Here is a 23,613-nt window from a genome sequence, read left to right as displayed (position 1 = left end):
ACTTTCTCAGTTTCTTTGGCACTTCAAAGTCCGAAACTTCAGAAGATTCTGTTGAGTACAACCCATCAAAGAGCAGCTACCACCCTGTGAAAGATGCCTGCTGGACTCATGGACAGAAGTGAGTGACTTATTTTGCTAGTTTTGTTTCATGGTGATGCAAATGGGCATAGTAGTGGCGATAGGCACTACCAAAAAATTATTTCAAATGCGTTTATTAAAGGTGCAGGACCTTTGCAGTGTGCCATTGCACAATTTTGTCAGTTTAAATACTATTAAACAGATCAACCCAATGAATTCGAATGAGGATGAGACTGAACAATTTTGAGACTGGCCTTCTTACTCATTAAAATCTTGGCTGAGTGGAGAGTTTGTCTTGGACCCAGCTCGTTAAGAATGTTGATAATTCTGCCCATGCAGTTGTTTTTTTACTCTTTCAATAAGTGAATATCAAAAGGAGCATTCTTTCCATTATAGCTGAACCTTTGCCTGGTCAGCATGCTTGTCCAACCATCTTTGGCCAGTCTTACTATTATGTATATTGGTTTGTCTGTGTGTTTGAACAAACGTCATCTGCCACGATTTTATAAAGCTGGGGCATCCATCCCTCTGATGTTTTAGGACAGCACTGTGGGTGTCCCATGAGCCCAATGCAAGATTTCACCTAAAATTGTGTTTGTCATCAATGGAGGACTGACCTGTCTGAACCAGTTTGAGAGTGGTTATTTCTGTCTTTAGCACCCAATGTGACTGCACTCTTTGTTAAGCCTTTGGGACCTCAAGCCTTTTGGTCTTCGTCCCGTGGTATGAGGAGCTGTCCTAGTGGGTGCAGATTGCCATTCTATTTCCAGAACAATTTGAGCCATAATTCAAGCCCCTTTGGTTAAAGAGATCTAGCCTGTTTTGTTTGCTGTCCCCTCCTCAAACTGCTGCTGTGGTTAGTCACCCCAGATACCGGTGGTCTCAACTGTAAAACTCTACTGCATCTGCAAAAGAAAAGATCACACATTTGTGGGCTACTTCCCGTTATTTGTCTCAAAAGTTAATTGTCCACAACTCAGAGGCATGTGATGCTTAGCACTCCAGCGGTTCAACATTATGATCAGTAGTGGCCATTGGTGGAGAGTTATCTGGTCACCTGGAATTATCAAGGAAGACCTAATAATTCTGAGAAACTTGTCTCATTTGGAAGTTGTTCAGAATCCTGTGTGATCTAGAGCAGAGGTCTTCAAACCTTTTGGCTCTGAACTCTCCCTTAGCAAAGATTTTGAAAGTCAGCCCCCTCTCTCAAATTTTATGGCAAGAATTGGGGGAGTGAGAGAGGAAGGGCTGACCACAGGGGAAGGGGGTTATGCGATCATTTCAGTGGTACTTTTCTGTAGCTTGTAATCCACGCTAATTTTGAGGCTTTTAAAAGAAAAAATGTATCTTCAAAAGCAGACACTGTCCAAAAACACTACTCCTCATATTAAGTGTTGCGAGTTGCTCAGGCTCCTGGACCTCAGTGCAACTACACCTACTGTACTTACGGTGGCTGATGCCCTGAGTAGCAGCCCGTCTCCTTTCACCCCTTCCCCTGCCTGCTCGTCACTCTTGTCTTGAAGCGAGCGGCCTGTCCATTTCAGAAAAAAAGCTCCCACTTGTTGGCCGCCCTTTTGCAACTAGGGTGCCCTCTGCCCTAACACTAGCAAGGAATATGAGCCCTCATGCCTCTTTTATAAAGGCAGACCATCATAATTGTGATGCCGTAGGCCAAAAACACTGCCTTTTCCCCCTCATGCCGAACTAAGAAATTCACTAATGACAGCTACTGCTTTGTGAAGCAGGTATTCTCCTCTGCCCTTTGTTAAAAATATAGGGCCCCATCTTACCTCATCCTCCACTTTGTCCTTTCACAGAGACCTAGCCAAGGTGCCTCCTCTGCTTCACTTTTCCCCTCCCTTGGGCCATTGATCCGAGGTCCAAAGCAACACAGTCACATCAAAGGTGTACCGGGCCCTTATGTGAGGAAAGATATGAAAAACAGCCATAATTGAGTTTTAGTTGACGCCTCGTACCCTGGGCCCCAGTGCCAATGTTCCTGCAGCACCTACAATGCCTTTCCCTGTAGGGAGCATGCCATCTCCTTTGCCCCCTCCATTGGGCAATCACTGCTAGGTCTGAGGCCCAATGCAGACTACCCGTCCGTTTTTTTAAAGAAACCAAGAAAGGAGAGAGCCCCACTTCTCGCTCCCTGTTGCTTGGGCCTTTTTCCTTGTGCACAAGGTGTAACAGGGATTCTGCGCAAACACAGAACTGTGCACAGAGACTTAGGACCTCAGTGAACTAGGGTGTGCCAAAACTCACCTTAGTACCCAAAATTCCCTACCAGACTAGCAATCAGTGTCACATTAGCTCTTCGTCCTATAGCAAAGAAACCAATGATTAGACAACCTAGAACATGCGACTAAGGACCATCTCGGAAATGGTGGGAAGTGAGAACACTCTTTTGTTATACACTCATACCAGTCCACAACAGGAGTAAAATAGAGACACGATAAGGTTAAAATGTTTATTTTAACAACGTGATCTCAAGCGCAGTATTTTAATCAACATCAGCATACATATTGATAATAATAATACGGACAGCATGGTTACAATTCCATAAAATACAAAAGGAGGAATCCTGTTACAATGATAGTGCAAACAGGTGATAAAAAGCGCCTATTTAATGCACCCTCCCTATCTAGGAACTATGTGTTCTAAATCTATAAAAGGTCTCTTGAGCTTTCTTAGGGGGACCCCATTTACCTGTCCGCTCAGTAAGTGTAAATTACATCAGGATCGGTTAGTCTCTCTGCATGCCTGGAATCTTCCAAGTGTGTGCAATTCTGGCAAGTGTGCTATGAAAGACACCAGAATCCTACTCGGCTTGCAGCTGCCAAATTGTTGTCTCTAGAATGTGTTACACGGACAAGCCAATAAACAGGCTCGCGTTATGATAACCTCGTCAGCTTTGCACTAACTATACAGACTGGGGATCCGATGTATGTCTAGAGATGTCGAAAAACAACCCTTTTCCTATGTATAGACCTTCATCCAAGCTAAGTCTGCAAAAACAGCTAAGCAGTGTCGTGCGCAAAAGTAGCAAAAAGGAAAAGTGGCGTTTAAACTTCGAATAAGCCATGCTAACTTCACATACACGCAAAAGAGGCCCATAAACCAAACAACCCCCAGCCCCGCCCCCTCCCCCCTAGCACATGTCTATGAAGTAAAAATCAATACTTCAGTCCAACAACCTGTAAGCACTAAATGTTGCAACTGTCTCCAATAAGAAGTCGTTGTTCCCATCCATGAACATTTCAGCCATCCAATTAAACAAAGGGAAAGAACATGCATGTTCCCTAATTGCTGGAGCCTCTAGCATCATCAGACGACAACTCGGGCTTACTTCAAGGTAGCTGCGATCCAGAAAGTCAATTGCTGCAGTACAAACGTTCCAATTGCCTAGAACCCCATGTGCCACTGCGCAGGCCATAATCCCGGTACCAGAACAGTCTATTTCATGAGCAAGTAAGGGACTCCATAGTAGATCAAAATCCAGATAAGGAGGTACCGTGATGCAGAGACACAAATCCAGGGCCCATTCAAATTCACAATCCAGGCAATGAAAAACAGGTTGCACGCAAGTGAAGAAAGGATAAACAATGCGCTACACTCAGTCGCCAAAGGCAGCGCTCCATAGTATTCTAGCAACCGGTCACGCAGGTGGAGCAGCCGGGATTGAACATCTAGGGGCACAAACAGTGCATCCATTTTGCAATAAACAAAACAAAAGCAGAATGCCGGCGCCCAAAGCCAGGAGCAAGGGGAAACCTTCAAAGACGCTCGAAAAAATCGAATGAAAAAATGCAGGGATCACACCGAATATAGTCTGAAACGAGGTAACCCGGCCAGAGCATACTACTTTTAAAAAAATGGCCCAGCCAGTAGTAGACGTGGTATTCAGGATCGTGTGGATCAAAGCACCGAAGTGCAAGGGCAGGTCCGTGTTTAATAAAGCATTTACTTCTGTACGAGTATTTGCAACGTGAAGGACAAATGTCTCGCGCAAATATAAGGGGAACTTCCTTTTGGGACAATAGAGCTCTTATTCTGCTCATCTTGTTGAACTCTGCTTTCAAGGTCGGAATCGAGGGCCAGATGGAAGCATCAAGCCTGCCATGCAGAGGAAGGAACAGCACATTCTTGCAACAAGTAACACACTGGGAAAAGGTAACAATGTAAGCAATACCGGCGGCTAAATCACAACACTCTTCATTATTTAGTAGCAAATAACTACCATTAGCAAGCAGTGTGAATGTTGGTGTAATGGCCGGGACTGGGGTGCCCTTTAAAACACACGCTAAATTTGGTGCAAGCACATTACAAGAGCCGTGCAATTGAAGATTTCTGCATGTTAAGGAATGATCTGGTGTAGAGATACAATCTTCGCCATTCAAAAATACTTCTTTACCATCCCTCAAACATCGGTAAGTGAATGGGAGGTTCCAAACCTCGTGAAGGAATGCACCAACCAGGGGCTCAAACCTGCCTATAGCATAGTGTTTCATGCAATTCTCAAATTTGAAAAGAGAGAAAGGTAAGGTTATTAACCCATGGATAAGCCAAACAGCCGAATTCGCCTCTGTTACAGAAAAAGGCAACAGTTTTAATTTTTCAATATGCAACAGGGAAAACACGGCATCTTTCATTGACATGAATTGTTGTTTCAAAGTCAAATTTAAAAGGCAGGAATAACACATGTTCATGTAATCCCATGGAACGCCACCATTCTTAAGAGTTTGCAAAGTCCAAGCAAACTGCATGACAGAACGCAATTGATTTTGGCCCGGATACAACACTGCAACATCTTCTTGTACAATATCGACCACAGACTACACAATATTATCTAAAGTGTAAATATGTGAAGAAAGGGTGTTAATGCTATTGTCTACCACAGCCAGCACTTTTTCTAAATTAGCTTGATCTATAGCTCTAAGCCTAGAAGCAGCTCCAATTTGAGACAGTTTCCAAATTTCGTTGTAAGCAGCATATATCCATCGTTTCGATCTGCCACCCGCAGGGCCCTTAATTAAATCATTTAAATCGACAGATTCAGTGAGTTTGGTTAAATGCGACTTGACAGACGGTAAGGATGAATGTCTGAGCCAGCTTTGGCACAATTTGCCAACAGAATAGGTGGTGACTGAATGGTGAGTTGGAAAACGGGGATCAACTCTCACCGCCGTATAGCCAGGGGCCAGACCCAGAAAGCGGTGCTGGCAGGATTCTGCACTTTTTTTGCCTTAGCAACCAGCCTTCGGGATTAATGCTGGAATCATTAAAAGAGGAATTACTAAGCAGTGCCTGTATTTCACTTAGAGGTGCACCGGTAAAATGATCCCAATGGGGGTATGCACCCAAATCTGGAAAGGAAGGAGTATTCAATTTTTTTTAGAAGTAGCCAATCCAAAGCATGGAGTTTGTGAAATAGTATCATTCAGAAACATCATATGGTTCGGTATGAGACCAGCACGATGCAAAGCCTCAGTGCCTTGCCAACTTTTAGAACCCCAAACAGATTTAAGATCAATAGTATCTCTCCACAGTTCATAGCCCCCAACAGTCAACTGGTCTATAAAGGACTTTGAATAAAGTAATTTGGTGTGGGTAAGTCTAACCTTGGAAACTGACTCTCCAGTCAACTTAAAATAAAATGAATTAGGGTTGGATTGATCAACATTGGTAAAATAGGGGGGCGTGGCCAACAGCATGGCCGGGTAGGACGTGTCTCTGAGAAGCTCCCGATGTCCTGCTTTCAATCCGACATAAATCTAATTCCAAACTTCATGAAAAACGGCAAATAGAAGACCGGAGCAGACGCTGTACCTGCGGAGCTGGGGGTACGCTAAATTCTGTCGGCGGTGGGCAGATAGAAGCCGCGGAAGAGCTAGTGGTGCGAATCCCCTCCACCAAGATGGCGGCCGGACGAGTCCTTACGGACTGAGAGTGACTCTTCCCCGGGATAGGAGCCTGTTGCCAGTGGTGCGCCCGCCTACTTGAGGCTCGCGGGATAAGGACTGCCGGCGGCGGCGAGGCCCACCACCCTCGGTGGAGTCTGGCCGGGAGTGGTCCGTGGCTTCGGGTGCCGAGAGGACGCCTGGCTTTCTTATCTTATCTTAGGTGCCATTTATAGAGCGCACCGACGCCGAGGCTTCCTGGCGCTGATAGACAGAATGAGTGAGGGGGAGACAAGTAGCAGGGTTTTTTAACAAAAGGAAGGAAAGAGGTGGGTTTTAAGTACTTTCCTGAAGTTCAAAAGAGAGGAAGAGGATTTGATGGAGAGAGGGAGGGGGTTCCAAAGTGCAGGGGCTAGGTGAGAGAAACGGCGACCGCCGAATTTCTTAGTTTTGATTTTGGGAGTGGCAAGTAGGTGACGGTGGGCCGAGCGGAGGTCACGCTGAGGGCAGTAGGGGCGGATGAGAGATGTTACAAACGCAGGGCCAGAGCCATGAAGGGTCTTGAAGGTAAGGCATGCCACCTTAAAGGCTGCTCTTTGGGCAATAGGGAGCCAATGAAGGCTATGGAGCAGGGGTTTGGCAGATTGCCATCTGGGGATGTTGAGGATTAAGCGGGCCGCTTGGTTTTGGACAACCTGGAGGCGGTGGGTCAGGGATGATGGGAGTCCATGGTAGATTGAGTTAGAAAAATCTAGGCGGGAGAGCACAAGTGAGATCACAACTTGGGTAAGTGCAGCGGGGGGAAGTAGGTGGCGGACTTTGCGGATCTTCCGGAGCTGGTACATGCAGGAGGATATTACTGCTCCCACCTGTGATCTGAGAGAGAGAGCTCAGCATCGATGATCACACCCAGGCTCTTTACAGTTTTCGCCGGGATTGGGGGAGGGCCTAGCTCCGACGGCCAGAACTGCGGGCCCCAGTGAGCGTGACTGAGTCCCGGGAGGAGGAGCTCAGTCTTCCCGGGGTTCAGTTTCAGCTGGTTCTGGTTCATCCAACCTTGAATGTGAATCATAACTGCGTGAAAGGTGTTAATGGCATGAGGTGAGTCGAGCGGGAGGATGATTTGCAGGTCGTCAGCGTAATTGAAGGTGACAATATCCCATTTTTGAAGGGATTTGATCAGGGGCCGGAGGTATAAATTGAACAGGAGCGGCGAAAGGGAGGAGCCCTGGGGGACTCCACAGTGCGTGGGTGCCTTGGTGGCGGTGTAGGGCCCCAGGCGGACCGCCTGTGTTCTCCTGGTGAGGAATAACTTGACCCAGTCTAGCGCGGCGCCCTGGATGCCGGCCTGCTCGACACGGTGGAGAAGGATGTCATGGTCCACCGTGTCGAACGCGGCTGAAAGATCCAGGAGGACGAGGGCTTGAGGAGAGCCTGCGTCCGCATTGCTCCTGAGTGTGTCCAGGACTGCCAAGATGACGTGCTCAGTGGAGTGGGCAGGTCTGAAGCCGGCTTGATTGGGCTCAAGATGATGGGAAGATTTGATGAAGTTTGACAGGCACCGAGTGACGTGGGCCTCCATCAATTTTGAGAAGTACGGGAGGAGGGAGATGGGGCGGTAGTTCGAGGGCTCCGCGGGGTCGGCTCTAACCTGGCACCTGACCTGAGCCCCGCATCGGGCCGGGTGGAGACCCCAGGGGGCTGCTGCAGAAGAGTTGGTCGGGCCCCGAGGACCGGGGGCGACGGAGGGGCGGGAGCGCCAGGTGGACTCTGCCGGTGAAGCCCATCTCGACCGGAGAGGTGCCGCGGCCCGGTGTGCAAGGAGCTGTCGCTGTGGGGTGCAACGCAGACCGGGATGGGCTCCGCCGAGGACCGGGCCTCCGGGGACTGAGAGCTGCGATTTTAGAAGACCAGCTGCACGCCGGCACATGACTGTGAGTATCCGGCGGCCGGCGCCCAGTCGCGGACTGTATACCTGGCTGCAATCCCCACACGCCGCCACTGGGAACAACGGCCTGGGGCTGCACTGATCACACTGGGTGATCTGGCGGTGGGCACGCTTGAGGAGACATCCCCCGGCGCGGGGGCCTCGCTGCACTCCATTTCGGGATCCGCAATACGGCGGTGATCGCGCTCTTGGAGCCCCAGCCCTGCCTGCCTTCACTGCTCCCCCTCTCTACCCCGGCAAGACCCGAAGACCGGTGAGACTCCAAAGGTACGGGGAGCACCAATGGGGATGAATTGAGTGGCGACAGTCATGAGAGCTACCTGAGGGCCCCCACCAACGCCTACCAAGAGTGTGTGAATGAACATTGACCCGCAGGGTGTGCACCACTGGCGCCGTACGGACAGAGGTTCTTGGTGGACTCCCTTGTTACTACAAGCTTAGGCTGCACTCCTGCTCTCGGCTGAGAGACCTGGCGCCTGGTGTGACCCGACCCCATACCGCGGCCTAAACGAACGAGACGCACGATTTCTGCCGCGGTTCCTCAGCCTCTCAACCCACACTTGCTCCTCCACGGAAGCCCTCCGGGCTGGAATAGATAAGAGAAAATCCTTCACAGTACTACTGTTCAGTGTTGGGAGGCGACATGGGGAAAAGAGATCCGGTAGCAAGATCTGCGTGACCGGAAACCATTGAAAACTACGCCACGACCCGTACACAGAGGGAGGCGATCCCCCCCGGCGCCCGCCGCGCGCACGGACACCGTCATGCTGCTGGAGGCGATCCAAGCCTCGAGGACGGACATACAGGACTCTGGAGCAGCATTGGAAGTCAAAATAGGCGAGGTGGGCTCAGGTCCTACTACTGCGCCAAGACTTTCGGAACCTGAATGAGAGGGTGACGACGGCGGAGACCCGGATTGGTGAAGCAGAGGATTCCCTCTCCACCCTCCAAAAAGACATGGCGGAACTCCAAGCATCACACAGGCAACTGCTATGGAGTGTGGATGATGCGGAAAACAGGGCGAGACGCAACAATCTGCGCTTCGTGGGTTTTAGAGAAGGAATCGAGGGGACGAATGTGGCGGCCTACCTACACTCCTGGCTCACGACAACCTTCCCGCAGGCCACATTCTCAAACTGTTTCGTCATTGAAAGGGCACACAGGGCTCTGCTGGTGAACCCGCCGGAGGGAGCGCGACCGCTCCCGATCATCGCACGCTTTCTTAATTTTGCAGACAGAGACCTCATATTGAGACAAGCCAGAAAGAAGGGTGAAATTCGACTGGATAACACTAACATCATGATCTTCCCAGATTACAGCCAAGAGGTACAGAAACAAAGACGCTCATATGACTCAGTGAAAGAAAAATTGCGAGATCTACACATATCATACATGCTGCTCTTCCCGGCGAAATTGAAAGTAATTTTCAAAGGCAAGACGCACTTCTTCAATCGACCGGAGGAGGCTTGGCACTGGTTAGAGGAACGCCCGCTCTTGCGGGAGGCCGAGGAAGAGGGACGCAGGATACGATCTGAAATGGCGGCCGCCAGTTTCCAGAGAAGTCCTCCTAGGACCCAAAGGACCCAGGTGCCGAGGTCCAGAAGGCACTCGCACGGGTCCCTGTATCCTGATCCCTCCATGTCGGGACGTGGGGGGCTGAATCTCACAACGCCTGCAGAGAAAGCAGTGGCACCGGGATCCAGGTTCAGCTGCCTGGTGAACCACACTGGATCGGAGGCGGACGCCGACATGGGTGGCCGTATATCGGATGGAGAAGAACTGACGGAACAATCCTTGCATCCTCTAGTCACAGCAATCCGAGAGCTGGAGCAGGGAGCGTCCGGTACGCCAGAGGAACCGGACATTGAGACACAAGATTCACATTCCTGATGAAGAATGGAACTGATATCCGGACCAGCAGCACATCGCTATGGGGGCACGCAAGTTACAAGCACTAACCCCCTTTGCTTAGACACGTCCTACTTTTGTTGGCTTATTGGGTTCCTCTATCTGTTTGCTCTATACGGGGTGATCTGCGCTTTCACTTGCTTGATAGTCAGGGTACGGCGAGTTCCCTGGGTTGTTCAGATAGAGCCTTAAGGATAGCTTAGTTGGGGTACTTTATTGGGATGGCGACAGACCTTCACCTCCGGAAAGTTCAGTAGGTTACCTGTTATACTGATGGAATAGAAGGGGGGGAGAAAGGTGGGGAGGGGGAGGGAGAGTGGGAGGGGGGGGTTGAGGGTTGTTGCAAAGTTCAGTTGGGGAGGGTGGGCTGGGGGGAGGGGGAAACAGTCAGAATAATGCTGTCATATGCCTCAGTGCTCCACACTATGCATCTACACCAGAGACCGACCACACTGAAGTACCCACATCTCGAATGGCGAGTGCTTTAGCTGTGTTACCAGCGGACGATAGAGGGGTTAGTGTCCTGTCTTGGAATGTGAACGGGCTGGGTACTAAGATTAAAAGAGGTCTAGTGAACTCCTACCCTAAAAGAATAGACCCGGATGTAACCCTCCTGCAGGAAACCCATCTCAAAGGAACTAACTGTGCCTTCGTAGCCAGGGGTCGCCACAAAGTTCTGGCTTATGCGGGCTACACGACTGATTCGAGAGGGGTAGCTATCATTCTAAAGAAAACCACCCTATTCTGTACTACTTGCACCTGGATAGACCCTTTGGGGACTTATGTTGGGGTCCAGAGGTCATGGAATAGACGCACATACACGATCATTTCAGTATATGCACCACCTAAGTTACAGGCAAACACGCTCAAGACTCTTGCTCACATACTCCTGGATACGGCTGACACCATTCAAATCTTGGGAGGAGATTTCAACGACGTAATGGACATAGGGCAGGACTGGTCAGGGATGGCGGCTAGGGGAGGGACTCTGACCACCCTATCCCAACAGATTGCCAATGTAGGTTTCACGGATGTCTGGAGATGGTTGCACCCCACTCAGAAGGCCTACTCATACTACTCAGGAGCACATCAGGTATTCTCGAGATTAGACTATATATTCATGTCCAGACAGTACTTGACAGTGGACAACACTGCAGACTAAAATGCGAGGGGCATCGCCGACCATTCCCCACTGTTAGTATGGGTGGGACGAACTCGGGGTAGTGTGGGGGCCTCCTGGCGCCTTGCAGCATGGAATCTTCAAAACGCGACTATCCTGAGAGGCCTGAGAGCAGATATAAAGGTCTATGTTGCTGAAAATGAGGGAACAGTCGAGTCGGGGGTCCCCTTCTGGAAAGCCCTGAAGCCGGTAATGCGAGAGAGAATACAAAGTAGACTGGGGGAGGAAAGAAGAAAACTCCAATCAGAGGTCACTGCACTGGAACAGACTATCCTGGGCCTAGAGAGGGAATACCAGAGATCGAAAAATGCTGAGACTCTTAGACGATTGATTGACACTCAGAAACAATATAGCGAATTGGTGACCAATGAGGGTAAAACTCAATCCCTAGCCACCCTCCATCTCCTCTATGACGTGGGGGACAAGTCAGGCAAACTACTAGCGTGGCTTAGTAAAAAGGAGCGCGCGACTAGATGGGTGGATCACATTAGAAATGCAGATGGGATGCTTGTTAGTTCTGATACACAAATTGCTGAGACATTTGCTACACACTATGAACTCTTCTACGCAGCCAGGGATCTGGGGACATGTGAGGAAGCTCTACAATATATGGCGCAGATGGACCTGCCTCTGTTGTCTCCTGAGGCCCTTCAGGTGCTGGAGGCTGACATTACAGTGGAAGACATATCGGGAGCCTTAGCCAGATTGAGACCGGGTAAAACACCGGGGCCGAACGGTTTCCCGGCGGAGTTTTTTAAGCGTACGGCGGACCTTTTGGTTCACCGCTTGAAGGGTCTCTGCGCCGGGGCCTACCAGACCTCTCCCTGGCAATAATCGTCCCATACATAAAGAGGGTAAACCGCGAGAGGATTGTGCGTCCTATCGCCCCATTTCCCTACTGAACACGGAGGTGAAACTCCTAGCGACTATCTTGGCGCTCCGAATGAGGTCGGTGATCCCAGACCTTGTACATCTGGACCAAACGGGTTTTCTCCCAGACAGAGCAACTAGACTTAACCTTAGACGTACTCACATTTGGCTGCAGGAAGTGCGGGGAAGAGAAGAACCACTCTGGTTTCTCTCCCTTGACGCTGAGAAAGCCTTCGACGCGGTACACTTGCCGTTTTTGGCGGCTGTTTTGCAAAAGTTTGGATTCGGCCCTAAGTTCCAGAGGTGGGTCCAGCTCCTCTACACTGCACCAAGAGCCAGGGTGAGGGTGAATGGGAGGTTGTCGCGTGAATTCCAGATCCAGAGAGGGACCCGTCAGGGATGCCCTTTGTCCCCCCTCCTCTTTGCACTCAGTATTGAGATACTTGTAGTTAGGATCCGACAAAATACAGGCATCTCCGGTTTTAGGAGAACTGACACGGACCCCGCACAAGAAAAGAAATCCCTCTACGCAGATGATATACTCTTGTATATTACAAATCCGGAGACCACTGTTCCGGAGCTATTCCGGGAATTAGAGCAATATGGTGGGCAAGCGGGATACACAATAAACTGGCACAAATCGATTTTGTATGACCCTGGGGGACGAGGCCGCTGGGGGACACTGCCAAGGCAACTACTGACAATGGTGGAGGGCTTCCAGTATCTCGGGATATACATCACCCTTGATAAGACACTATCATTCCCAAAAAACTTGGAGCGGATTATACTGAACCCCACGGCAGGTATGGATCGCTGGAGACAGTGCCCACTTACACTTCTAGGTCGAGCGGCCATGTATAAGATGATTATCCTACCCAAGTATTTATATGCCCTACAGAACGAATACTATCCGCTTCCGGCAACGTTGATATCCAGAATTCACTCGGATCTGAGGGCTTTTCTCTGGCTGGGTAAGCAACCTAGAGTAGCCCTGACTACTCTCCAGAGACACCAATACAGTGGGGGGGATCTCACTCCCTAACCTGAAAGCCTACTACTGGGCGGAATACATGGCACTGATTAACGATTGGCTACATGCCCCGGCAGATCATCCCACTTATGCCCCTGAAAGGCTTAAAATGTCATCGCAGAACTTACTATATTATCTTTATGGGGGTACTAGACGTGAATCGCTCCTCCCAGCGACGGTTATTACATTACTTGCATGGACTAAGGCCACAAAACGCATGGGGTGGGAGAAGAAGCCCACCTGGCAGACACCGATATGGCACTGTAGGTGGTTAACAGAGCTAAATAAGCTACAAGGCTTCAAAAGATGGGATGACATAGGCATCTCCACCATAGGGGACGTGATTGCCATGGGGGAACTGAAATCCTTTTTGGTCCTAAGGACGGAATTTGGGCTTCATCACTCACAGCTCTTTAAATATACGCAGCTGCAACATGCTTGGCGGGCCCAGAATATCCAACTAAGCAACATCCCGGAGTATGCTCCTCTGGAGGGACGGCTCCTGCAGGAACGGATCCAGGGGAAGGCGGTCTCTCTCACATATAAAACCTTAACTAGCAACATACTAGGTGACCTGGCGAAGCTTAGACAGACATGGGAAACGGAGGTGGGAGACATGGATGACTTAGATTGGGACATAGTACTAATGCATCCCCGGGAGGTGGCAATTAAGTCTAGGCTATGCCTTATTCAATTTAAGGTGCTTCACAGAACCTATTACGATAGGGTGCGACTCCATAGAATGGGGAAAATAGAGGACATAAAATGCCTTAGATGCCGCCAAGATGATAGACTTTTATCACATTATATGGACATGCGACATGATACAAAGTTACTGGACACACATCTCCACAAAACTGGGGGAGGTTTTGGGGGTCCCGCTCCAACAGGAACCCAAGCTGGCATTGCTGGGTATGAACAATGACGTGGACCTACCGCGTCCACTCTTGGCCTTCCTGGTACTGGCACTGGTGGTAGCGAAAAGAGAGATAGCGAAGTACTGGGGGTCACCGGAGTCGCCGGGATTAGAGGAATGGAGAAGAGGGTTGGACCTTAACATGGCAGCTGAGAGAGTGAATTATAAAGCAAGGGGGTGCCTGCAGAAATTCCATAGGGTCTGGACCAGGTGGCGGCACTACCATGGATTGGATGGGGGGTTATGAGGGAGGGGACTTAAATATCTGGCTACACGACCACGAGAGCACCTCCAGGAAGACTCCGGGTGGGACACTACGAGATGATTGTACTTTGAATTTGTGGACATTAAACCAGTGTGTTCCGAATTGTGACAGAGATTTATAACTTTGGGGTGGGTGGGCGTGGGAGTAGAGGTTTATGTACTGCTGATTACATGACTGAAATGTTGAGTTATGAAAAAATGCAAATAAAAATATATATTTTTTTAAAATTGGTAAAATAGGAAAACTTTTTCAAAAATGTTTTCGAGCTGCCTTCCACTGGCGCGGGACAATGTTCCCACTGCGTGAAATTAGCCATACTCCTAAATGAGCTAGTCTTATGCAGAAAGTGATTGCCAAAATGTTGGTAACAGTACAAATCACTATAATTCGCAGACTCTAAATATAGATCTTCAGCATCGAAGGCAGCATAATATTTCAAATCAGTAAATAAAGCTTCCACAGCTTTAACATCCCAATCGGAGCGAATATTTTGTTTAACCACATCCCCCATCGAAACACCGAGTACACTGGGAACTTTAATAACCTCTGTGGGACCATGAATCTGGAACTTCACAGCATCCCATACAATCCCATCTAAAACGGGCCAAGCAGTTATATTAACAAAAGTCTGGTCCCTCTTCATGATGTGCGAAGAGGAGTGGGGAGCCAAAGTTCCATCAATCATTCACATTGACGTTCTTTCTTCAACATAGTGTCCATTGATCAAATGAAAAAAATATACCACAAATCCTATGGACATGGAAAAAAAAATTGCAATCAGCACCAGCCAAATGTAAATCCAAGAGGGAATCAAAAAATGTTTTTTAAACCAGGTAGCAAAAATCGAAACTTTTTTGAAGGGGTCTTCGATGTGGATGAGCCAGTGACAAATGAAAAACTGGATTGATTAGCCACACGGGTCTCCAAATCAGGCATAGACAAATCAGTTCGGTAAGTATATTCAGTGTCATTAAGAGTATCACCAGCAGGTAGATTCACTAAAGGATTCGTAAGTGGACTCATTTCAATGGTAACATTAGGTCTGATGGCAGGATCCGGGGCCAAAACAAAGTGTCCCACCATTGCTGGCCACGAAACCGCAGGCGTCATACTATACAGTATCGGCCACCCTGTGTGGTTTGACATGGTCAATTGAAATGTACCTGTTCCCTTTTCGTCCAGGAAGAGGAGGTAAAATGACTGTTCTTGTACCCTGCACACCAAGCACGGCAACTGGAGCTCAATAGGATGGACCAAATTATTTCTTGTTGTCGATCTTCTCTCTGACCAGTTCCCCAACCTGGGGTAGCCAGCCGACTACCGGAATCTGCAACGCAGCTTCAGACGTGGCGGACAAGTTTTCCTTTGCAAGACTGTCCCTGGTCTTTTGTAGATTCTGTAAAACAATAGAATGTTCGTCTACCTCAAAGGATGCGGCTCCCGCCGCCATGACTAGACCGTCAAGGTCCAGAACAAACCTCATGATGCCAAAGAGCATTTCGTATGGGGTCCGCCCACCCAGAGACCTTCTAGGAAGATTATTAAGTGCATGTTGTACGCTATGCAAGTGGGTGAGCCATTCTCTGCCAGCACCGAACACCTTCGCTGTCAATGATTGGTTTAAGTCACGGTTCATCCGCTCCACAACACTATTGCCCTCAGGCCTGTATGGAGACGAAAATTTGACTTGGACCCCCAATGAACCTATGGCATCCTTGTACGCCTTAGAGGCGAACGCTGGACCCTGGTCCGAATGGAAGGTGCCACATGCAAAAATTCCCACAAAGACACACAAATCTCTTATGACAGTTCTGGCATCAGTGCTCCTTTGAGGCCACAGCGTGCGTGCAAGAGTCAACTGCTACTAAGATGTACTTCTACGCAGTATCGGAGGAGAAAGGACCACAGTGATCCAATTGATCACACGCAAGTGGCTTATTAGATATGTACAGCTGAGTTTGAGGCGGGCGTGCAGCAGAAGAAGGCTTAATTTGCTGACAAATGCCACATTGAAGGACAAAATCACGCGTCTGTTTATTCAAACCCCGCCACCAATACCGTTGCTTGAGGAGAGATACAGTAGCTGACACGTCTGCAAGCGCCAAAGCCATCCCCGCATGGGCTGCTGTAATCAAAGCCGGTCTGCGGTCCGCGTTGGGAATCAATCTGTCACCAACGTCGTTAATTCTCACATAAGGAACTTTATCGGGACTTAAGTGTACTTCGAAGGGAAACCCTTAGAATAATTACCTCCCTTCTCAGTCGCGGCAATAGCTGCCAAGATGTCCTCATCAATCTTACTTTTGGAACGTGTAACCGCTGCCACTGCAAATGTTGCTACTGCTGTCTTTGCAGCTTCGTCTGCGAGACAGTTGCCAACAGCGTGAACTCCCACGAGCAGCTGACCCAGAGTATGAATTACAAAAACGAGTGGGAGAAGTTCTTTAAGTTCCGCCACTCGAACCCAGATCATTTTATGTTTTATTGTGCGACCGTTGGAGTCACGATAATCATTCCGAGTACAAAAGGGTAGATTGTCATTGAAAGACTGTACACAGTTGTAGGAATCACACAATAAGAGTAGTTACACTGGGGTCCGCGTACTCCAATGCAAGCATCAGAGCACGTAGTTCTGCTAATTGGGCGGTACAGTCCCCTAATGTCTGTGTATGCACGACATCAGACTTTGAATTCACCATCCACCATTGTACCAACCACAATTGCACAGGCCGCGGAATACGCATGTCTAGAACCCGTAGCCGCTTGGGCACTTCCATCAGTGTAAATTATACAACGAAAATCGTCAAGTGGGCGCATAGTCAGAGGAGCAGGATGAACAAACTCATACTGCAAAAACTCCTGAGTCTGCAAAGAGGAATCAAAAACGAAGGTTACATCAGGGGATGTCAAGGATGTAGTCCATTTTATCCGCCGAGGTTGCAAAGCCTTGGAATTTGGTACTCTGGTCTTGGTCACTGCCTCCAAGGCAGGATACAGAGTAACAACCCCAATGCGTTTTCCCTGCGACTTTGCACGTTCCTTAAGAATCACCATTTGCACTGCTGTCAAAACTTTTTCCACAGTGAAAAACCGCAACTCGGCCGAAGTGTACAGGTGTGACTTGTAAGCAATAGGAACTGTCTTCCTCATTAAAAGTGAGGTACGTGAAACCCACCGCCCCTGGCACGATTCTTATCACCAGGTTCGTGTGATTCTCACGAGTCAACAAGAACTTAGATTCAAGTAGGTCAGCCTGCAAAGATTGCAAGACGGCTGAATGTTCTGGCAGCCAGCACGATTTGGAAAAAGTAGGTTGTATCAACGCATAAAGTGGCTTGATACGCTGGGCATATTCCGGAATGTATGTACGGCCGAAATTCAAAATGCCCAGTAAGGATTGTAGTTTCTTCAGCGTTGTGGGAGCTCGCAAAAGTGCACATCTCTCCAAGAAGTGGGGAGCCAAGCCTCTACTTTAATTGTTGAGCTCATAGCCCAAGAACAACACTGTGTATTCTGCAATGTGAGATTTTGCAAAATTAAATTTGTAGCCTAAGTCCGCAAAACGGCACATAATACGGTCAACATGGCACAGATGCAGCCATAACTCGTCGTCTATGAGATAAATGTCATCCACATACGAACATGCATCTGCGTCGCGTCTCTCAAGCAGAGAGACTACACGGGCAGCAAAAACCCCTGGACTGTTCTTGTAGCCCATGGGCAAATGAAGAAACTGGCGTTATTTGCCGCCACAGGTAAAACTCGTCCACTCACTACTAAAAGGGTACAAGTCATAGGCAAGGAAGCCATTGGAAATGTCAAGTGTAGTTTTGAACCTTTTACGCACAAGACTATCCACTAGAGCAGAGCTGTGAGTATTCTGCACCGCACACGTACAACAATGTGAGTTTAAGTGGCGGTAATCCAATACCAAACGGTACGAGCCATCGGACTTGGTCACAGTATTCATCGGAGACACAGACATTTCAATTACACCTTGATATTCCAATTGTTCAAGGATCTCGGCTACAGAGGCTTTAGCCTCATGTCGTATGGGGTATCGGGGTTGTGGCTGTGGCATGGACCGCAAAGGGATCTCAAGTCGAGGGGATAATTTGTCCCATCCACAATGAGTACTGTACAATGCCAGCGCAAGCACCTTAGCCCAATCTTCTGCAAACTGCAGTGCCTGCTCCTTCCGCACAGTGTGTGCGAAAGCGGGGAGGATCACCTCCTTCCCTTGCGGAGCGGCCAAGACAAATAGTGGGGGCCAGTCGACCTCCGCCAACAAAATGTCATCAGTAGTTGTTAGATTTTCCCAAAATACTCCTTTTATGGTACGTTCTATGTCACCTTCAATCACAAGGACTATTTCATAAAGCCTGTCAGGGGGAGCTGTCTCAACAACAACGAAGGTATCAGTCGCTGTCACCTTCAGTAGTGGACGCAGCACCTCTCGAATGATGGTAATCTCTGCCGCGCTGTCCATCAGGGTCAGAGCCCATGTCCGATTCAGAAGCTGCATTCTCGCTATCTGTGGCATATCTGGCTGTTACAGCAGCAACTTTCTTCTTTTGAAACTGGGGTCTTTTACGCGGTGACTCGTCCTGCTTGCCTTTTCCGTCAGCCTTACGAGGCTGCTCACGGCTCTGTTGGGCACCTTGACCTCTGCCGCCTCCTCCACCGGTGGCTGTTACCGATGTTTCCTGCAAAGAGCTAGGAGAGCGTTGTTCAGGAACCTGAAACCTATCAGGCGACTTAATAGTACTGCAGTCGCGCAAATCATATTTACGCTCAACAGGGGCATGTGTAGGCGAAGCGGGACGGGAACCCTGTTTCTGCTGCTGCTGCTGCTTCCCCTGCTTTTTGTTTTACTCAAATTATTGTTTCTGAACTTTTGGGCGGTCATCCTTATCAGATGAGACTTGCTGAGCTTTCTTTCTTCGCAAAAGGCTTAACACCAAACCTATTGCGGCCCACGGTCTTATAAGCCTCTGTAATAATTTTCAGCAACTGACTGGAATTGTTGGTGTCGGGTACCTCCCGCAGAGCATTAGAGACCTAGAAACTTACAGCATCCCCCTTGACATTAGCAAGGACGAGATCACGTACCATATCAAACACTCCTACAAGGCGCATTCCCAACTCCACTGCTGCCTCTGGTCCTTGCTCATCCTGAACACGCTTGATCACAGTAGGCAAAACAGTCATTGACGGAGTTCCAAAGCACCGAGTGTAGACTGCTGCAAAAATCACCCCCCAAGTTGTACACTCAGTTACGTCAGGCACTAAGTCCTTCTGCAAACTCAAAGTGAGAATCCTGTGTTTCTCAACAGGACTAGTATTTGGGAACACTGCTTCCAGTTGGTCAAATTTCTCGGCAAGCCAAAAAGGCATTTCTTCCTTATCCTGAGGACGCTTGCCCATGAACGCATTAACCTTGACGGGACTAAGTTTGAGTCCGCCACCCCCAACTGGATGCGCTGCACCAGCCGGGGCCTCACCCGGGAGGTTGCGAGTAATGTAGTGAACCAGACCCTTGATGACTGCTACCGAAGAAGCATACAGGGGTCGCAATTGAACGGCTGTCAAAGCACCCGCCTGGGAATGCGGAGTGTAAGCATCCAACATAGGTCAAGTAGTGCCTGAAATGGGCAACGGTCCTTGTCTGACCGCTGTAACAACGTGTGGGAGGGCGCCATTAAACCAAACGGCATGCTGCCAAACAGAAATTGGAATTTCTACTGTCAGATATGGAGCGTACACTGCAGGAGCATCACCGGGGTATAAGAGTGATAAACACCAGAAACCGCATCCACCGCGGAAAATGTCACCTATGAGTAACACAACTCAAATGGGTACGCCATGTCAGCAGAGACTACAAAAACCACCTCCTGTCCCTCAAGAGAGACTAGTTATTCCTGCAAATGATTATGCACAGCTACACGACTGTGAGCCGGGATATCAACCGCAGCCATATTGAAACAGTAATACAGAAGTACAAGACAATACTAGAACGCACAACTGGGTTGTAATTCAAAGCTTGAAAGAACCTATGTAAATATAGGTAGGACTTTTATCCGTCACTTCCGTCAAACGGAAACGATAGTGAGGGGGTCGTAGAATGATATAAGCACTACTCAAGTGTCTCACAATAAGACAACACTCATGGGCGGCGCCATGTAACAAGGATTCTGCGCAAACACAGAACTGTGCACAGAGACCTAGGACCTCAGTGAATTAGGGTGTGCCAAAACTCACCTTAGTACCCAAAATTCCATACCAGACTAGCAATCAGTGTCACATTAGCTCTTCGTCCTATAGCAAAGAAACCAATGATTAGACAACCTAGAACATGCGACTAAGGACCATCTAAGGAATGGTGGGAAGTGAGAACACTTTTGTTATACGCTCATACCAGTCCACAACAGGAGTAAAATAGAGACACGATAAGGTTAAAATGTTTATTTTAACGACGTGATCTCAAGCGCAGTATTTTATTCAACATCAGCATACATATGGATAATAATAATACGGACAGCATGGTTACAATTCCATAAAATACAAAAGGAGGAATCCTGTTACAATGATAGTGCAAACAGGTGATAATAAGCGCCTATTTAAAGCACCCTCCCTATCTAGGAACTATGTATTATAAATCTATAGAAGGTCTCTTAAGCTTTCTTAGGGGGTCCCCATTTACCTGTCCGCTCAGTAAGAGTAAATTACATCAGGATCGGTTAGTCTCTCTGCATTCCTGGAATCTTCCAAGTGTGTGCAATTCTGGCAAGTGTGCTATGAAAGGCGCCAGAATCATACTTGGCTTGCAGCTGCCAAATTGTTGTGTCTAGAATGTGTTACACGGACAAGCCAATAAACAGGCTCGCGTTATGATAACCGTGGCGGCTTAGCACTCACTATACAGACTGGGGATACGATCTATGTCTAGAGATGTCGAAAAACAACCCTTTTCCCATGTATAGACCTTCATCCAAGCTAAGTCAGCAAAAACAGCTAAGCAGTGTCGTGCGCAAAAGGAAAAAATGGCGTTTAAACTTCGAATAAGCCATGCTAACATAAAATACACGCAAAAGAGGCACATAAACCATACGACAAAGCGTGACCTCTAAGCTAATGCTAGATAGGAAAAAGTACCCAACCCTCATTGGGGTGTATTGGCTAATTACACCCCTGTCCACGATGCAGCTGTACCTGCTGCACTAAAGGTAGTGATAGCACTTAAGCAATATAGTCTCAATATCTCCTTACCTTCCTTAAGTTATCTCCCTGTATCAAATAAACTAGGCCCCACATAGCGGTGCCTTTCCTGGACCATCTCTTTGACACTATCCATGAATCTTACAATTTTCCTCTTTCACCTTAGCTTTTACTCTGAGGCCCTAGAGATCTGGACAATCAGGCTCTGCATCTGGTCCTGCTAGCCTCCTTCCTGTCACTCCCTCGACTCTCCTGAACGGGCATCTGCATGTGTTGCTCATGCCTTTTTGATTTTTAATTTTACGAAAACCGTTTCCATACTTTTTGTTAAAAACAAACACCCCTGAACTCTGTGTGGACTTTGAGGCGGCTCTGGGTGAAAATGAAGTTCGGACGGGGTCTGACAGAGAGGGTATCCTGCACTGTAAGCCTAGAGGCACATGTGAGCTATATATGCCTTCTTGCAAGGGTGCCTGCTACCTGAAGCAAATTATGTGAAATTGGTTAATCTTATAATGTAAAGGCTGATTGGAAGCCAGTATTGGTTTTAATTGCTGAAGTCACTAGAAGCCTGATGGTGACAAAAGATTTATTCTATATGAGACATAATCCGAGGGTGTTATCAGTTCTGAAAAGTGTACTTTTGAGAGACCCTTATAGATATGTTTGCAATAAGTACAGTCTGATTACCGATTACTAAAATAAATATTTTCAAAGCGCTTGTCTTCTCTTAAACTTGGGGGTCAGGTTTACTAAGAAGTCTGAATGCAGAGTTGCAACTAAAGTTGCTGCGCTGCTTGAATGTGTATACCAGCGCCATATCTACTAAGATACGGCACTGTTAGTCTCTCTCTCCCTGCACTGGCACACATTTGGCAGCCATGTGCCAACTTGGACACCCGTGCGCCTTAGTGCAAGGATGTGTGTTTTGCAGCGTGAATCTTTCTGGATTCACTATGCTGTGCATTATTCTGCGGTTTAGTGGTTGGTCAGGAATCGTAGTTTTTTTTTTTTCAAGCCCAGGTGGGCGTCGACGTCCCACCTTTTGGTGTCCTTCCTGTGACGTCGACATGCTTCCTGCGGAAGCTCCCACCCTTGGGCGCCATCTTCAGATTATTTTTTCCGCCGTTGGGTCTGGATCGTTCCCGAGAGGGCTCCAGAGATTTGGAGAAAAGAGAAGCCAAGAACCAAGTTTTTGGGAAGAAAAGACTTAAGAAGACGAAGTGAGACTACAGTATCGAAGGGGACGACTAAGGAAGAAGATCTTCGATGTCCAGAAGAGAATGCGCAATCAGGGGGCCCCCTGAACGCAAGAGATGGACAACACACCATTCAAATTCTGCCGTAACTTCCACCACAAGTACGCGCAGAAAGCCCAACACCCAGTTTGCAACCTCTGCCTACCGGTCGACCACGAAAGCAGGGACAGCAACGCCTGCTCCGCCTTCACGCCAAAGACCCTTCGAGTGAGAGAGGCAAAGCAGAGCTAACTTCACCATGCAGGGCAAGGGCAAACCACCGTCCCTTCGAGACCTGGGACTATCGACTGACGAGGAGGATTACGTCGCCGTAGAAGACGGCTACACGGTCGTAGAGACCGATAATACGAAGACTCCAGAAAAGGTAGGAGACTCGACGCGCCAAAAAGGCCCGAAAGACTCTCGACAGCCTGCCCAAGACTCTCGAAAAAACGAGGGCAAGACCCCGAAAGCGCCAACGCCGAAAGCTCCAGTGTCGGCAGCAACACCCAGGGCCAGCGGATCCTCACAGAAGGACTCCCCGCGCCGAAGGGCGGTGACCAACCAAGGTCGTTGAAAAGCGTCCACGAAAAGGAACGCTCGACGCCGAAGACCTCTTCGACGTCGACGAAGGACGCAAGACCAGTCTCGACGCTGAAACCCGTCTCCGCGCCATCAAGCCAGACAAAGAGACCGGCACAACAAATCGACGCTGAACAGGCGGCCGGGATGGAAAGAAAGAAGAGAAGACTGGAGGCAGAGAGGGAGAACATCCTGCAGCGAAAGAAAGATTTCGACGAAAGGATGAAAGCGTATACAATTCCGTCGATGCCAGCGCCACCGGTGGTAGAGTTCGTCTAGGAAGAAGAGGAGTTTTGCAGCGTGAATCTTTCTGGATTCACTATGCTGTGCATTATTCCGCGGTCTTGTGGTTGGGTCCGGATTCGTAGTCTTCTTTTTTTTTTTCTTAGCCCAGGTGGGCGTCGGCGTCACACCCCCTTGGGTGTATTTCCGGTGACGTCGGCATGCTTCCTGCGGAAGCTCCCACTCTTGGGCGCCATC

At 48.7% G+C, this 23,613-nt stretch overlaps 1 protein-coding gene across 3 annotated transcripts in view; it reads left to right on the top strand.

Moving 5' to 3' along the window:
* LIG1 (DNA ligase 1) overlaps positions 1-23,613 on the top strand; it is a 452,209-nt gene that overhangs the window by 166,314 nt on the left and 262,282 nt on the right. For all 3 annotated transcript variants that reach the window (XM_078654820.1, XM_078654821.1, XM_078654822.1), the window contains one exon: positions 11-118. In XM_078654820.1, the coding sequence (XP_078510946.1) occupies positions 11-118 (108 nt within the window). The remainder of the gene's footprint in view (positions 1-10; positions 119-23,613) is intronic.

This window comes from Lissotriton helveticus, chromosome 7 (genome assembly GCF_964261635.1).
Source record: "Lissotriton helveticus chromosome 7, aLisHel1.1, whole genome shotgun sequence".
In the NCBI taxonomy this organism is placed as follows: Eukaryota; Metazoa; Chordata; class Amphibia; order Caudata; family Salamandridae; genus Lissotriton; species Lissotriton helveticus.
This window is presented reverse-complemented; position numbering and strand designations above follow the sequence as displayed.